General features: G+C 40.2%; 1 protein-coding gene across 2 annotated transcripts in view; it reads left to right on the forward strand.

Annotated features, from left to right (window-relative positions):
- Nucleotides 1–14,880, forward strand: part of ANO10 (anoctamin 10) — a 124,953-nt gene extending 110,073 nt beyond the window's left edge. For both annotated transcript variants that reach the window (XM_027659427.1, XM_027659428.1), the window contains exon 13: nt 14,000–14,880. In XM_027659427.1, the coding sequence (XP_027515228.1) occupies nt 14,000–14,035 (36 nt within the window). In that variant the 3' untranslated portion in view covers nt 14,036–14,880. The remainder of the gene's footprint in view (nt 1–13,999) is intronic.
- Nucleotides 14,881–18,710: the final 3,830 nt, after the last annotated feature.

The raw sequence follows: 18,710 nt of genomic DNA on the forward strand, positions 1-18,710 counted from the left end.
CATATTTTTCATGTTCAGGTCAGACACTGAGAGAAAAGAACTGTGTGTTAGGTAACTATTTACATTGCAGTGTTTCTATAGTTGTAGCACTTAGAGGGCTTAGACACATAAAGACTTCTGTTGCCTTAGCTCTCTATAAAAATGCTCAAGTGCTAAGTTCCTGGCCCAGAGGTCTTTTTGGATGTCTGTGCTGCAGGTACAGGTCACCATCTGCTTGGTCCAAAAGCTCTGTACAGTTCTGCCTGTGTGCTGTTTTTGGTTACCTAGGGAAAAAAAATGAAGATTTGAACAAGCTTGGGCAGCAACACAGCGTTAGATGTTTAAGGACAATTTCACATGCTGTTGGAAGAGTGGGACTGCCCAAAACAAAGCAGGCATTACTGGATTGTTTGAATAATTTGAAATAAATTGAATAACTAAGGAGGTCTGTTCCCCTCAAAGGGGATGAGGTTTATTACCAGCATCTTCTTGAGCTGTTGGATTTTTTCAAAAGGTAAGAGTACTCATATATAAAAAGGAGTACCAAATTTACCAAATAGAGAAGGTTCTTGTGGCTCTTGGTCCTTCCTGTTTCTGCCTTGATAGATGCTATCAGATTATTCAGTCTGTCTTTTGAAAAAGCTTGTTCTACTTTGAGGAGATAGAAGAGTCTGTTCTTACCATATTTTAGCTAACATTTGGTAACCAGTAGTGAGTGAGGTAAAATCTTAATGAAATCAAAGACAGATGGGTTTGGGTGGATGGAAGTACTGTTGAGTAAACCCAGAATTTAGCTGGTCTTCCAGGCTGAGAAACTCTTAAGTGGCTAAATTAGATTCACATGTGGCAGAAAGACACCTTTCTTCTGCAGGTGAGACACACCCAGAGCTTTTCTTACTTGTTTTTAAGGAGGTGATGTTGAAATTATTAGACCAAAACATTAATTAGTTCATCCAGTTACTTCCCTAGGAGTGGTCAATCCTGTTGTTTCCATGAGAAGTGTATAAAAGCGTAGTGAACAGTTAAAACTTTGGAGCAACTGCTAATGGGAGCAGTTGCTTTCTTGCTGTATCAATTAGTATTAAGCTTATCTCATCAATAAGAAGATGTGCTGCTTCAAAACCAGGATTATTTTTAATTCCACTGTGTAGCTTCCACTTTGTTGCATAAGCATCTGTATAATCTTAGTAATTCTGAGTTGTATTTTCTCTTTTAATTTTTCACTGATCAGCAGAAATCAAGAAAAGAGATTGAGTAATTCACTAACACAGGACAAAGACCTCTTTTCTTCTTTTTAGTCAAACCCCTGCGGATTTCATAAGAGAGAAAATTTATTTAAGGTGTTATTTATATATTTTTTCCCAGTAGTATTGGTGATTATTCCCATGTCACAGAAAGATGAAACAAAATCAAGAAGCGAGTTCAGCAGATGGCAGTTTCAGTGGAGTATGTTTCTTTGATCAAAAGTTAATAAGATTGCAAAATTCAAATATAATTATTTGAAGGTTATTTTTATGAGGTTCATACTGAGTAATATAGAGTAACATATATATTTTAAATTAATGCTCTATGGTAATTAGTCTTTAGGATATACTATCTGCTGAAAAACTCCTTTGCCAAACTAAAGTGTGAATTCCCTATAACATTCTGGTAGCAATATTGACCAGTTCCTGAATTTCTCAGGTTACAAATGAGGAAGGCATCAGGAGGAGAATTTTCAAGGTAACAAAACTAAAAAAACAACACATGGAAACCAAAACCTAACAGGCTCCCATTAATATTGTTGATAATACCCCTTTAAATACAAGCATCGTTAAAGTCTTCTTTATGAGTGCATTTTCTTTATTTTATATATATAGATAAATAGATAGGTGCAGTATACAGGTACACACTGAGAGAGAGAGAGAACGAGCATCTGTGTGTGTGGATGCTATTCAGTTCCTTTGTAGATGCACTCTTACACTGCTTTATTGTAAACCACAGCCTCATACTCTTTTCCTTTGCTGTATTTCCTTACACCACTAATAATTACCATTATTTCCTATTAATGGGGAAAATTATACGCTCTCTTTTTTGGTATGTAAGCAATACTTGCTTTAGTTTATTGAAGAAATGTTTTGCCATGGTTGTGAATTCTTATTATTTTAGAAAATGATGTAACTGATGGCCGTGGCTTTTGCAGTTCTGTTGCTCATACAATGGTATATGCAATTTTCACTCTTTGCTTTTGGATTATTTCCAGTGCCAAGAAGGAAGCAGGAGCATATGAGCACTGACATATTATCAAGAGCAAAGTGCAGAAAATGGATTTCTGCAGCTTGTTAATATTTTGTAATTATTTGTCCTGTCCCAGCTTGCATGTTTGATTTGCCCTGAAGGTTCTCTGGGAATGTGTGTTCACCTTCCATCTTATACCATCACATAAATTTGCAGTGAATTAGCTAGGTGACTCACTGGATAATATTGACTCACTTTACTGATGCGAAATCATATGATGTCTTCAGCATTTATTTAGAGTCCTTTCACAGCACTTACTGGCATGTTTGTTAAAATATGGTTGGTTTGGCAGATATAACAACCTATTTTATGGAGGTCTTACCATAAAATTTGCAAGACAACATATGTTTTCTCACAAATGGTAATGTTGTACAGTGTTTCTATAGCAATCGGACAGTTTTGATGTGCTACAGCTAATGTGTTAAAGAGAAATTATTTTAGATGTTTGTGGTTGCATACTAGGTAATGAGTTTGTTGTGATAGATTAAAATTGAGAAATAGGAATGTGACGGTACTGGTAACCCAGGGTATCCAGTAAAAGCACTTTGCAACATATAACAAATATTTCAAGGCCAAGCCTTGAGGTCTGATAGAATTAGTGTGGCAATTGAACATGAATCACAATAGTTAATCCCTCAGTGCACGCCGAAGCTGGCACCATTAGCTCTAATTTCCATTGAAGCAAAAGAAGGAGGTCAGTCTTGAACAGCAGCTGGACTGGAGCTGCATATATCTGTTCCACACATTTATTTCTAGGCTTCAGTTTGCTGCCAGGCTTTATCCAGCCCCTCTCAGCAGTGCCCCAAAGTGGGGCTGTGCTGGCGGTACTTCGCCCTTCCTTTCCTTCCCACCGCTCCTGTAAAGCAGGGCAGCATGATGGGAGTGGGAAGAGAAGTGCAGCTCTCTTCCCAACAGGAAGCTGCCAGCTTCCAGGGCTAGTCCTCTTGGCAGTTTTGCTGGCAGTAAGTTTGACCCTCACCCACCTGTGAATTTAGAATTAGAAGAGAATGATTTCTCTGAAGAAATTGGAAGTAAAAATCTAAGGGAGAGGGTGCAACTAGGACAGTAGAACAGAGGGAAGGGAATCAGAAAGGAATAGATAAGAAAAGGAAGTAAAATGCTTTAATAAAGCAAAAATACTTTAAGGAGATTAAAAAGCAGAAAAAAATAAGGAGTGTTACCAAAGTGTATGAAAATTTACTTGCTCTGTGCATGGAAAAGCTGCATAGACAGAAGATTCATGTTGAAGAAGTAAAAGAGTAATTGCAGTATGCATGCCCCTTTCTGCAATTACTCAGGTTTTGTTTAGAAGGTAACAGTTTCAACATGAAGTTCTAAACCTAAAAATTGTGATGTTATTAAAATCAATACTTACAAATATACATGTGTTTTATATAATACAGGTACTCTGCTTATGCCCTTATGTATTGTCCTGCGCAAAATTTAAATTAACAGGGAGAAACTGGGTTTATGGGGTTGGCAAGGCATGAAAATAATAAAATTATATAGTCAGAAATCATTCCTACGTTTTTTCCAATCTAGACCTCATCTCAAAATATTTTTCTGCAGTTCCTGTTAAATACCATAGGGTGTTCAAAGGCGCTAAAGCAGATCTCAGAAACAGAATACATGCTAATACTCAGCATATCTCCACATCACTGTTTTATCTTCATATTAACAAAGCTGCTTAAAATATCATATCTCTTTAGCCTGAAAATAGTAGCTCTTATACAGCTTTAATTTGCTCTTTATTGCAAAGGAATTTCATAAAGCTTTACAACAAAATTGCTGATGGTATTAGAGGCAGAAACCCACACAGTTTCGTTAGGGTTTCTGATAGCAGTGCAAGTAGGTCTGAAATTGGGGCTACAGAGGAAGAGTGCCCAGGGCTTGGCAGTACTGATGAGTGCAGCAACACATCCGTGTAGCACATAGGAGTACTTTGTTTTTCTACTGAAAAAGCAGACAGGAGGAGAGGAGCCTTGCCAGTTGAGTGCTACAGCACTTCAAAACAAAGGTGATGAATAACCTGCAGCAAAGAAAGTTTCTTCCCATTTACCTGTGGGAAAAAGGGAAAAAACATTTTGTTCACTCCTAATGTAGGAAATGTATAAATGGAAGGAAGTCTGGTTTCACTGAAGTAAATGAGAACTTTGCCATTGCCTTCAAGGAAACCAGACCTTTACCCTTTGCTAGGTTGTTTAAAATTGCAACAGGCTTAGCAGAGTAATTTCTAAATATTGCCATACCTGTAATTTAGGACTATGTCACTGTTATAACTTTACTCATTTTGAAGAAATGCAGTTATAAACTACCAAGCCTACCTTTTACTCATTTTCAAAATACCTGTGCAAGCTAATTTAAAGTTTATTCTGACTCTCCTACCTGCTTATTAGACAGTCTTTTGTAGCACACTGAGAGTAATGCTTCGTGTTCAGTTGTGCCTCTTCAATGAAAATGGCAAGTTTAATAAGCTGGATGTGTCCTCTGTGTACGTGTGTGTATCTGTGTAGGGCTACCGCAGCTTCCAAAGTGGCAATACAGAGATGTCTAGGACAGAGTGAAAAGCAGGGATGACATATATTTCCCCATCCTCTGCCTGTGCTTAGTTCAAGAACTTCCTGGGCCAGATCAAACCATGAATCCATTATAAGTAATTTGGGTAACTGACTTTACCTGAATAGGTACATGACGTAATCTGATCCGACAGATATCAACTTAAATACATATTTAAAAGCAAATCAATAACCTGTAACCAATTAATACACATGCTTGGCCCAGTGTTTAACTAAAGGAAAACAATTTGTCTCTTTCCAAGAAGGCATAGTCTTCCCAAGGAGCAGGGTACTTGGCAGAAGGGGAATTTGCCTCGTCCCATGTGCCTTTGGTGGAAGAAGGAATTCTATCATTGCCGTTTTGGAAGTATTTGCAAAGAGATCTTTGGCATACTTTAAAATCAGTAGAATTGATTTCTTCAGAACATTTATAAAATTACTGTAACTGGCAATTGGTTACCAGCTCTGTGTTGATAATTTTTCACTGGACTATGAATAGGCAAGAGCAGAGCCCTCAAGGGAAGTAGAAGAAATCTTGTCTTCGAAGAGAACAATAAGAATGAAAATATTACTCAAAATTATACTGTAAGGACAAGTGCTTGGAGCAGGAGAGTCTCTTCAGGGGAGGACAACAAATAAGGTGTCCTGGCAGGTCCCTTGTTGCTGGTCCTGGATTCCTTGCCTGTTAAACTCTTAGAGTTGAAAATAGTTCTTCTTCACCAAATAATCCAAATGTTGAATAGTTTTTCCTGCATTGCTGCATTAAAATGTTTTTCTTTTTAGTAGTGGTAAGAGTAACTTTAGAATTAAATTCACTTTCTATGCTGATAGAGCAGATAAATGGAGAGGCAAATTCCCTGTAAGAAAGAAGTCCTTCACAACAGTGATTGCTTTTCCTGTGTATCTGCACAGTACTTAGTGTGGAAGTCTGATTTCTCCACATGAGGTTTGTGCTTCAGATGTATTTTGTTATATTCTACTTACACTGTTCAGTTGTTTGATTTCTCTGACATATTTGTCAGGCTGAAGTTTCTTGACTCCCACAAAAGAAAGAGGTGGAAATTTTGTGCTTGCACCATTGTGACTGGAGTGTGATAGCAGGACAGAGGACAGCCATGCACCCTGCAGTTTGTCTGCTTATTTATGTCAGAGTTATGTCACAAATGAAAATTTCCAAAAATAATAGCTGTAATTGGTTTTTTAGTTTCATATCTGAGTCCAGTCTAGATTACCTAATGAATTCTCTGCATAGAAGGGTAACCTTTTCTTCTTACTACATGTTTCTTTGAAAAAACCTAAATTTAGAGAGAAATGTGAACGCTGGTTATAACTGAGACCATCTGGCCTTGGGCTGAGGCGAGGCATGCCTTTGTGTCCCCTGGCAGAGCAGAGGGTGGGCAGAGCAATAGTGCTTTGGGTACTTGAGCGTTGGGCTTTGTGTGCCTGAGTTCCAGTAAACACATCTGTGTCCGGAGACACTGTGCTTTTCACACAGTCTGTTCCCTGCTGTTGCATGGATTACAAGCAGACACGTTCATGCATCTCTGTTCTTTTTGTGGCATTAAATGGTTTAAACTAGTCTCTTGCCTTTTGCACATCAGAATTTGTTAAGGCACGTTGGCAAAAACTGTGTGGGTTTTGGCATGTGCAACGCTGGAATAGATGTTGTGTGGTCTCCTCTGGCTAAGCCTCTGTGATGTGGGTTTATGCACTTGAGGGTGGCTTCTGTCTGTAACCCAGCAGGTCTCTTCTGGCATTAAACTGGGAAAAATGGAAACACAGAGTTAACATGGCTTTGCTTACTAGTCTGAAACTTATATCCTCCAGAAACTGCAGTGAGCTGTGTACTTTTGACATCACCCAAGCACTTGGCAGTGCAGAAGTGTGGGGAGGAAGGACTGTCAGCTGTCCCACCGCAGTGTCACCAACCACCTTTGAGTCCTTTGCTGCTGATGTTTTTTCAGACGCTGGTTTCACTGCTTCTCAGCTGTCCCTCCTGTATCCTGAGGGATGTGAGCTTAAGGAGTTAAATTAGTGTCTACTGAGTGATCTGGTCCTTAGCCAGGCTGCTGACTGCTATCACAGAACCACAAAATGGGTCAGATTGGAAGGAACCGCTGGAGGTCATCTAGTCCAAGCTCCCTGCTCAAGCAGGGTCCCCCAGAGCATGTTACTCAGGATTGCATCCAGACAGCTTGTGAGTATCTCCAGGGAAGGAGATGGGAGTTGGTATAAAACTAACACAGCTAAATCTGCAGTTAGGCTGTAGTGTCAGCCATATCCATACAGTAGGGATTTGTGTCCGGAGGGCTAGTTAAACTCAGGGTGCTGGGTATTTCTCTTCCAAAGGGTATGTGCCTGCTCAGGGGCATCCTGCTTAGTGAATAAGCTTTGGAGAGGCAGAATAGTTTGTTTTACTCATTTTCTCTTGATTGGAACTAATAATTGCAAACTGGTAATTAGCATTCTCTAAAGCCCCAGAGAAAATAAATTGTATCATAGCTTACCCTGAAATCATTAAAACATTGTCGATGTGCTGCTAACCAGGGGACCAACTGCACCTTTAAACTGTAGTGATGTCTCTGTGACCCAGGTCACAAAGTTACAGAAATGTGTGAGTGACAGGCACACATCTGGAGGGACTGCACAGTCCTCCCCTCCCTTCTGAGACGTCACCAAGGTCATGTCACATTGGATGTTTTTGCATCATTGCTTTCATATCCAGTCAATAGCTTCTGACTCCAAAGTCTATTGACCAGCTGTTTATTGGATGGGAGGTAATTGCATAAGCTAAAGGGGAAAAGGGAGGCCATCCACTGGACTGGGCTGGCATTCTGAGAGGGTGATTCCAGCACACACTCCTCACTAGGCATTCAGACATGTTATTTAACATTGTGTATTTATCTGGCACTTGGCAACTGCATGGTCGGTTATGGTGGAAAAAAGTTAATTTTAAAAAAGTGTGAACTAAACAAAGATAAAAATAATGTAAATGTTTTGAGGGGCAGAATACATAAGTTATACTTCTGAAGAAAATACTACTTTACTATCTAATGTGACTTCTACTATTATTTCTACACTTTTTTACTGTCTACTGAACTAAAATAAGGTTCAGCAAAGGGTGACTAATACTGTAAGAATATTGTAATGAGTATTAATTAATACTTTGCAATTTAAATCAGAGACAATATGAAGTAGATCAGAAAAAAGTCTTGGAAAAAAAAATCTACTACAAATGGGGTTGCTTTGTCTGCTGTTCCTCACAGTGCTATTAATCAGGCACGATACACCAAAGAACATATTATGTGATTCTGCAAGTTTTCCTGACTCTGCACTTACTAATTTTGCAAACCTATTGTTTCATTAGCGCCAGCCTTTGTACTTGGTATTCTGTCTTGAATTAGGCATACAAGAAAGGAAAGAAGAGAATTATTTCTTTTACTCTTTGCTGTTACCTTTTCTTTGTTGTAGCAGATTCCCACTTTAGGTCTGTGAGTCCAGACAAACTTCCTGTCACAAATCCTGCAGAAACAACTACAGAAATCTCTCAGCCTGCGAGGGACTTCAGAAGGTCTCTTGTCCAACCTTCTGCTCAAAATAGGATCAGCACCAAATTCAGACCCCAGGGTGGTATGGGGCTTTTTCCCATTGGGTCTTGGAAAACCTCTGTGGACAGAGACTATAAAACCTCCCTGGGCCCCTATAGCAGTGCTTAGTTATCCTTGTAGTGAAATGTTTTCTGTTGGGTTTTTTGGGGTTTTTTTCCCTATTTTTTAATGACCACTTTGTTTCTTATTCCCTTGCTGTGCACCTTGGCAAAGACCCTGATTCAGTCTTCTTGCTGATCTCCTTGTAGATATTGGCAAGTATCTCGGCCGTTTCCCACAGGGCACGTGCATCAACTCCCTGCCCATCTTGGGTTCCATGGGTGGGTTTGGTGGAGTTGATCAGTATCCTTCTTGTACTGGAGGGCCCACAACTAGGCACAATATTCCAGGTGCAACCTAGAAGTAAGGAGAGTAATAGGTGCAGTGCTAGGTAACTTCTCAATTCTCGAAAAGTTAAGATACTGTAATTGCTTACAGAGTCCACATGAGAGTGACAATTCACCATTTGTTTCTTTATTATCGTCAGTTTAAAATTCTTCTCACTTCCTTACCAAAAATCTTCATTTGACTGTTTAATGCTCACGTGTGGCTTTGCTTTATAGAGAGTTGTTTCCACTGGGTTGCAGCATCACAGGGCCGTTGGTCTGGCTCTGGTAAATAAGGAAGTTGCGAAATTGTTCCTGCAAGTCTTTTATCACAGTACTGAAGTAGGGGGGAAGCTGTACTCTGGAAATCAATAGCTTTCAAGAAGACTGAAGGGTTGTGCTGGATGACTTAAGTGAAAATAAGCATTCAGTGTTACATGATGGCTGTGTGGTCCTGGGATTTATAAATAGGAGTGTGCTAGTATAGAGGCTGTTTATTACTACTGTAAAGAAGCATCAGTTATCATCTCCAGCTAAGGCAACTAACAGGTTGCTGAAAAACTGGTCAGAGTCAGAAATGAGGCTTAAAAGTAACCCCAAGCCTGCACCATTCCCTGCAGAGAGCGTTCAGTGCCGTAGACAGAAACCTTGAGGGAAGCTTTGTGATTCTAGATATGAAGTTACCACAACTTTCCACCGTTATAATCAGTGAGAACAAATTTCCATTAAATAAGTTTTTGAACTTTAACACAGAATAAAATACTAGATGTGAAAGAACCTTACTGAGTTTTGAAGTGGGTGTTAATTTGCCTATTCCATAACTGGCTGGTACTTACAGATTAGGCTGATGCAGTTCTCAACACAGAGCCAAGAAACTGCCTTTGTTGTGACTGTACACCATTAGGAGAGAATCATTTAATATATATCCATCATGTTTTCTTATTATAATTAATTTTAGAAAGTGGAAAAGATACCATGTAACTCTACACTTTCTAACTGCTCATGAGCTGTGCTGTGTGGTGTATACAGGAAAACCAGAAGATGGATTTGCTGATAAAAAACATCTGCCTTCATGTCTCCTTATATTTAAATAGGCTATTTACATGTCCATTCTTCATATGAACAAACATACGTGTATGTTGAGTATACGTATGGAGAAGGATCAAACTGGTGAGTCATTAGGTCCTGGTTTTGTTGGTTTTCATGTTTATATGCTTTTTATTTTTTAAAATTGTTTTCCTCAGTTTGTGGTTGAATTGTCAGTTGGCATTAACACACACAGCGGTAAAATTAAGAGTAGTTAGGGGCTGGCTTACCAGATCTGAGCGTAAGTGGAAAACAACAGTGTTCTAAGCATTTGACACACAGCTGAGCAAGGGCAATAAATCAACATTAAACTGGCAAAGACTGTTAGCTGCCTGTTATATGTTGGCTGTCCTGTAGAAACCATAAAGGAAAGGTGAGAATGTTTGATTAGGTTATGAGTGTGTGTGGAACCAGCCCGGGTACAGCAGAAATGCTGGGTTATCTGTCATCCTCTGGTGCAGAAAGAAGGTCACAGATGGATTTGCAAGATAGGGTTTGTGAGAGGCAGCACACGCTTCTGAGCCGCAGGGGCAGCGCGAAGCCACGTGCTGGGACATGCAGTGTCCTTGCCCAAAGCAGCCCTGCTGTGCAGAGCGAGGGGCAAAGCATCTCTTTGCTTCCATGCACTGTGCACAGGGCTGGGAGATAAGGAGGGCCATGGTCCTCCTCGTGCCGTGCAGGAGTAAATGGATTTGCAGTGAGGCTGTGGCTTGAACTGAGCCCTAGCACTGCCAGTGGGAAATACCTCAGCGACTCATCAGCTTTTGCTGTAGTTAAGGTCTGTGGTGCTGCCCTGTATTTCTGTTATTTCATGTTTGCAGCTACTTATTTTTGTATTTTAGTATTTTTCATAGCACTAAATCACATGTTCAGACTTCCACAGACCCTCTAACTTTAGAGTTACCACAGCCAATACCCTGTACATTAAAGTTTATGTTTCTGGTTGTGAGCCTGCAAAGGAAGTAGCCTGATTTTCCATGCTTGCTATGCAACTCTATTCGTGGTGTGAAAGTATCTCTTATGTTTTATTAAAGTCCTTTCAGAAAATGTAAAGTTGAAATGTAGGGAAATCTAAGTAATTGGTAAAGACTATTTGTAAACCACATTGAAGGTTTTTTGCTGTTTCTCCTGGAAGTACTGTCTAATTATATTACATGTGCTTTACAAAGAAATTTAAACTTAATAAAATGGAAATAGCAAATCTATTGAATTACAGCAGATAAATATTTAGAGCATTTCCTAACAGCAGAATTTTAGAATAAACAACATTATAGCCCCCCTAAAATAAACTAATAATAGTGTAAACATGTGCTTCACTTACCTATTGCATGGGCTACTGTTGCTAAGGGTGCTGTGTAAACCAGACCAGTAAGGATAAACCTTTCACTGTTAACTCTCAGCTGATAATAAATGAAGAACGGTTTCTGAACTCTCATATCTGAACTGTGCCTCTGGTCAGAGGCTTTTAATACCCCTCAACTGAGCTTTGTTTGTCATAATGTAGCTAGTAGGTTTGAAAAGTATATCGAGAAGTTTTTAATACCTCTTTTTCTGTACTTTTAAAATATTACTTAAAGCTTACAAAGAAATGTCTTTCTAATGGAAGAGTAGTTAACTCAGTCCCTCAGTTTGTGAGTGAACCTGTTGGGAAAGGTGATCTTAAAAGCTACCTCATCAGTTTCCTCTCTCAGGATCAGGGAAAAAAAAGTACACTCCCTTTCCCATATGTTGTCTCAGAGAAATATTTTCCTACTAAAACAAAACATTTTCTTTCATAGTAAAAGAAAATTTAAAAATTCTTCAGCCTGAACTTGGCAGAAAATTTCACTGTTTAAAGGTGCCACCACATGTTGCTTGCCAAAGTGATTGCTCTTAGGGGAGCCTGCTGCTGCCAGGTGCTGCCAGATATGTTTTGGTGTTAGAAATCATAAAGAAGAAATTATTGACGCAGCTCTTGGGGTTCTCACATGGCTTATGATTCATTTCCTGAAATATATGTGACTGCATTTGGACTGGTTTTGCCAGGCTGTGTGTGCCATGCCAGCATGTGAAGCTATTTTAAGAGGTTTTTCTACTCACTGGCCTACTCAAGAAGCTGGAAAATTGTTTGTTCATGTCATATATTTTAAATATGATAGCATAAGATTGCCAGCGTAAGAGAATCCTAGCATAAGGTTAGTTCAGTTAAAATTAGGAGGGCCTTCAAAAATAAATTACAGTAGTCCTGCTTGTACAGAGTTTTGGACAGATTACCATTTAGTCATCATTAATAGTCAAGTGCTTGGTTTTTTTCCAGACTTTGGCAAGCCCCGCAGAGATCAGAGAATAAAAATACCTTTCCAGTTTTCTGCATTCCTCATCAGTCCCCATATAATTGCAACACCACTCAGGATTTAAGAAAATCATTCTAAAATAAGAAAATTAGGTTTGCATTTGATGAATCAGGAACTTAATTGAATTGCTGTCTTCTGTATCTTTATGTTTTTACAGTAGGAAGAAAAGGTCACTTTAATTAAAGATGCTTTAGTTTTATTCAGACATTTGTTTAAATAAATGAATCAGGATGCAGAAGAAGAATCTGTATTCCAGCCTTTAGCTATGGCTTTTTTTCCTGAATTGTTGCTATGGAGAGGCATATAAATATTTGTATCACAAACTAATTTTATTTCACTTCTAGATGGCATGGAAATACAGATAAAAATAGTAAAGAAGAGTTGTTGTAGGTGTTTTATCATGCAGAGTAATGTTTTGGAATGGGTTCAGGCACAGACTAGCAGCAAAAGAAGGTAGAAGGTGCTGTGTTTATGCATCCAACATCTTTCTATCCCATGTTGTGCAGTAGAAATGGAATGAAAGTGTCCATTTGCAGTTTCCTCTTTTCCAATTTTTTTATAGTGCTAGTTGGTATTTGTCTTTCTAGTAGCTCGTATGTTCTAGGCCGTTTGTATAAAAATGTAAAAGAAAGAACTTCAGGTCAGTAGCACATGTCCATCCTCCACTGAGGGGATGATACAGAAACTGCACAGCTGCTTAGGAGCTGGAAGGTGCATAAATTGTTTCTTCATGTGATCACTCACATCTTTTTGTGTCAGACCTTTTTCTTTCCTCGCCTGCCGAATTGCCTCGAAGCAGGCAGTGATGCTGGACACCAGCCTACAGCCTCCTGAATTCCAGCAGTGCTGTGCATCTCCTTGCCTCTGCTCCTCACCATGTTCTTTGGGCTGGTCTCCACCTCTTCTCCCTCCTGTAACTGTTGTCTCTCAGTCTTTTTCTTTGGGGACTTCAGTCATTGTAACTATTTCTTAGTATATCAGGGTGGTTCCAGCCTTCCAGACATTGCAAGACCCTTGGATGACAACCCCAGGTGGTGTGAGATAAATGCCTTTGGCACAATTTAAACTCTGCTCTTGTTGCCTCTGCAAGTTCTGTGTTATGAAACGTCCTCTCTAACAAGAAGCTTCACAGAGCAGCTCTGGTTTCTCTTTCTCAGCAGATATTTTCAACACCTGGGATTGTTATCCTGGTTTCACATAGAGAACTTTCTGGTGACATCCTAAGATAATGAAAACAAAACTAGTTAATAACAGGATTTGAAATAACACATATTGCCCTAGCAGTCTGCTACCTCCCTCTTATGTCACAGGCTGTTTTTGTTCAATCCAACAACAACAAAAACCACAACAAAACAAAGGAACAACAAAAAATGAAATACTGAATAACAGTTAACAGACTGGTGCGATGGGAGATGGGGGCAGCGTAATGTCAGTTTTTCTTTGACCTTTTAAAATCCCTTAAAAGCTTAAATATTTAAGAACAGATGAGTTTTATGTAAGGCATTATTCATCAGAAAAATATTTAATTAACATACAAATTGCATCGTCATTTTCTGAGTCTTTTGGTGGGAAAAGCAATGCCTCTGTTAAAACTGCGTCTTCTGTAAAAAATCATGCATAACAGGCTTGTGTTTTTTCGTTTTTAAGTACCAAAGCTCAAGCTCTTTTCTTTGGTGTAGTTTTATTATTCACAGTAGGATTTGGAAGTTCCCTGCTTTCAGATTTTGCTGGTTTGTGTAATTCATCTTGCTGCCACTGTACTCAGCGTATCTTCTCGTTTCTCTCTTCTCTCACAGCAAATGAAGCTGGCGGCTGAGTCACTGAAGGAGTAAACACGGAGGAATGAGGATGACTAAAGGAGTCACATGTGAGGGGCACTGCTCGAGCGAGCGTGTGTTTGTGCTGGTGTGTGGCTCTCAGTGCACGCTCCACCATCTACTGAGTAGGTGGCACCTGCTTATGTGAAACTTGGTAAATAATCTTTGCCTGACACTGTAAAAAATTATATTTTCTCCCGCTCTCTTTGTTTCTCACATGTAATTGTTTGCAAAGTCAACACCAAATAAAGCACTCCAGCTTATGCCAGGTCTGGTTGAAATCCGCCAGACTCACTGTGCTTTGAGCGATTGAAAACAGATCCTGTGAGGAAGCATCCAGAAGCTAACTAGAGTTTTCAGCTGCAACTTTCTAAAGGAAATAATCAGGTAGACTATTATTTAATTCACAGTGTATTGTCCCTTTGGGGTTATTGCCCCTTTTGTCTCATTATTACAATAGCTGATCAATCCTGTATTATTCCAAAGACTTGCTTATTAGCCACTTTTTGCCCATAGCAAATTAATTTAAATATTTTATACATTGCATAGGGAACAACCATGTACTCCATATAAGATGTGAGAAATAGTTGAACAGAAATATCATAGATTATGCATTATATACTCCTGTGTGCTGGTTCTCTAAATAGGCCTCAGTTAAAATCTTTTCAAAAGCTAGGTAAAAAGCATTCAGTAATAGTCAGATTGCTGATCAGTGCTTTAAGTGTATTTACTTTTTAATTTACATTGGATTTTGGTATCACTTCCCTGGATCTTGAACTGCAGTATTGTGTGAATGGACCTTCTGATTAAATGAACTGACGGTAACAGATCAATTAAACTTCATAGTTGATATACCAGTCCTTGTGTCTGTGGTGAATGTCTGATTTATTTTCATTGCATTTCACAGAAAGGTAGTTTTCCTAATGTTTCATTGTTTTCTGACAGTAATAGGACCAAAAACTACAGTGTTTGCTCCTGTGACCTTGGGACAGTTTACTTTCGGCTGCTGTGACCTTCCTTTTTGGTAGATGTAACTTACCTGTACGTGAGACTTGCTGCAGTTTTGTTTGGAAAAATCTGCTGTTGCCATAATTAAGGTATTTGCCTACTTTGCACATTCCAGATTTCTGCCACAGGGCCCCCCCCAGCAGAGTAATATAACTAAGCCAAAATAATGTATTTTGTGAGGAATTTAAAATTAGCGTTTCTCAAGCTCTGCAGGCGTGACCCAGTAAGAAACGACTGTGTTCCCTTGGGAAGAGGAGCAAACCCGTGCTACAGCTGCTGCCTCTGTTCTTGCTTCTCCCACTGTTAGTCCCCCACGCTGCTGCTATTTCAAGGGTATCTCCTGGGCTGCTTCTGTTTCACAGCCTGTTCTGAAGCCATGGCAGGGTTGCAGCTGAACAAGCTCTGCCCTGAGGAACTCCAAGGGGAGTGTGTCACCCTTCCTATAGTGCTGTAGAGGTCCCAAAACCAAAGCTTTTTTAGGAGGGGACCAGCATGTTCTCCATGAAAGCTCCTCAGCTTTGCAGTCTCTTGCCCACTTTGATCTGAAGTTGCTCACATTTGCTCAAGTTTTAACTGCCTAGTCGGTGTGAATGAGCAGTTCAGGAAAAGGAAAAATCCACCAGTTCATGGTGGAGTACGTTCTTGTGAGCTTGTCATAGCCTTTTTGAAGGGATTCTGCTGGTCTGTTAATTGGTGCTGATTTAGGAGCACAAAGTTGGTGTGTTTTGCTGATGGCAATTGTGTCAGGTGTCTGGAGTAATTTCTAAGATGGATTGAAAAGAGAATCGTGTCATGTCTCAACTGCAATCACATGAAAAAGAAGTAAATCAGCTTCTGCAAAATTGACTTAGTCTACAGAAAACAGGAGAAGAAATGGACCCTACAGGGAAAACCACTAACAGGAAAATCTCTACTAAGGTTTAAGTACCCAGTGACATCAGTAATGTTAGCTGTTGGCCCTTGCCTTGGGCAAATCCCTTCACTTCTGCTTAGTTTCATTATCTATCAGTGGAGATAATACTGTTCTTTAGGTGGATTCTCCATCTAAAGCTAGTAGGTATGGAGGAATTATGACCATCCACTGTGTGAGTGAGAACTGTGACACTCTGTTTTATAGGGATTAAAGTTTGTTCCAAATATTGGTAAAACTCTTGTTTCAGCATCACAAATGCTACACAGTCATGACAGAGAGTGTTTTGGTCCTAAAGAGCACACACTTTAGCTTGCTTAGAAATGTTCCCTCATATTGCCAAGTAATATTTTGTCACTGAACTGAAATTTAGCTCCTTATTCCTTTGTATGAAGCTCTTTGCCTGTTTACTGGGGAAGGGTTGCTGTGTTTCACGCTGTTTCATACTGGGTTTTGGGTTGTCTTTTGGAGGTTTTTTTTGCATTCATGGTGGCACCTATTTTCATTTCTCCCTTGAGAGAAAAAAGATTTCTGTCCGTGGCTTTGAATGTGTTGTTTCCTTTCTGCTGTAGGTGCATCTGTAAAAATTGTGGAATGCCAGGGATGAACGTTATTGACCAAAATCAGTTGTCAGATGAAATATTATAAAGAGTAAGATATTTACCAGTAACCACCATTCAAAAAGTATGGAATCTGAATGTCTGTTCCCAAGGTCCATGGCATGGTCCCTCACACAATCTGAGACAGCCATGGCTCTGGGCCTTTCAGGAGTGCAGGCCGACAGACATGGATGCAGGACAGTTCTGCCAGTGCCTGAATCTAAGCAATGGAATAAGCTCATCTCTGATCTCAAGCTTTAGGAAGAAACCAAGGATGAGTCCAGAGGCATCCTATTTGGAAAGATGACTGTGGGATTAGCCCCTACCCTTCTGTTATGATTTGAATTTTACACATCTCCTTAGCAGCAACACTAACAACCAAGAAAGCTGTTCTCGAGGAGAAGGGCAGTCATAAATCATTTGCTAGTGATACAAAAATTCTCTCACTGGGTACATTGTGAGCCCTTGGTCTAATTGCGTGGCCCAGAGGCATCTGCTGACTCAAGATCTCTACTGTTCACCTCCTGTGAACCTGAGGACAGTAGAAAACATTGGAAAGGTTCCTCTGTAAGCAGGCAGGCAATTATGGGTATTTTAGCCTACCTGGACCTGAGGGTATCGATCTTGAATCTCATTCAGAGAAACGGGGGAGTTACTTCCTTATTCATAAAGAAAGCCTGTGGGAACCATGCCTCCTGCTACCACATGCTTTCTTCAGGAAAACTCTCCCATGCCTTTCCCAAGAGCTGCAGGAGTGAGTGCCAGTGTCAGGCTGGAGCTGACAGCAGGGCCTGGTGACTCACCTGCCAGCCTGGAAGACTGATGTCCTGAGAGAAGAGGGATCTCTCTGCCCCCCGTTGCTCCATACAAAGCAGTGACGGCCTCTGTCATCACCAGCGTGAAGAGGGCTGTGCTGGGGCTGCTTTAGTGCTCCTGGCTCCCAACCTCTCCCAGGCTCAGGGCATGAGAGACAAAACCAGATCCTTTTGGCCTGCCCCCTGTATTTCTCAAGAGAGAGTAGTGAGAGAGAGGAAATATAAAGATGTTACACAAGGATTTGCTGAAATTAATTGCTGAGGAGACATGACACATCTGAGAGCCTTGTGAAGTCCCTACAACCTCCTTTTGCTTCTCAGGCCCTCTAAATACAGTGTAATTCTTCCACCATATGGGAAAATAGGGGTCTTTTTTTTTTTTTTTTAATCTCTACTGTAGTAAGACTTTACTCTGTCACTAATGCAAGGTTCTTAACTTCTAGAAATTGATGTCATTCATATTACATGCAGATAGGCCAAACTGAGTCAACGTCTTCCAAGTAATTACAATTTATAGTTTAAAAAAAAAATAAATAGCCAGAGCCTGTACTTCAAGGAAGGAGCAGGCTAAAACAGTTGTTTTAGCTAAAACGCTGCTCCAGAGAAGGGCAATCCAGCTGTCCCTCCAAACACCATGTGGGTGTGAGTTCAGTGGGGGAGCTGCTCTGACTGCAGCCAGTCAGCAGCTGAACAAGTGAGTCACTGTTACGTTTTCCCAAGTACAGTCACCTTAAGGTGTTATTACTCAAACACCTTTTATTGAAAGCAAGTCATAATTTGGAATCAGTGACAGACACATCAGTTCTAATTCATTCACAGAAACTTAACCATGGGAAAGGCTATCGGAGTGGCTGGATTATCTCTAATGTTTGGAAAATTCCCATTTGCCCATTCTTTTTATTGCCAGGCAGATGCATTGGGATTTTAACTGCTAGCACATTCCTTTACTTGCTAATGAAAAATCCTTCAGAAAAATCTGACATGAAAAGTAATCTGACCTGCATCTACCATCTATTGCAATGTTGCTGCCTGGCCTTGCAGTTCTGCTTGGAGGGCAGTACATGTGGTATGTCTTTCCTCACTCAGGCACCGTCACAGTCCTGTGAACTCCTTGTCTGCTACCACCTCCACCCTGTTTTACAGTGACTGGACCTGGAAAGCTCTTCAGCAGTGGTGAGGTCCCAGCTGCACAAGCCCGTGGGTACAGCTCTGCACAAGTGGCCAGGCATAAAGCAACATTAATGGCATATATTCACATAACCTGTTGGATGGCATTAATCCCCGTGTCTGTACCCTCTCTGGCTGGTTACAGTCTGTGCTCCAGGAGCAGTTAACTCACAAGCTCTGTGTTAAATCAC

This window comes from Corapipo altera, unplaced genomic scaffold (genome assembly GCF_003945725.1).
Source record: "Corapipo altera isolate COAL_440 unplaced genomic scaffold, ASM394572v1 44b, whole genome shotgun sequence".
Taxonomy (NCBI): Eukaryota; Metazoa; Chordata; class Aves; order Passeriformes; family Pipridae; genus Corapipo; species Corapipo altera.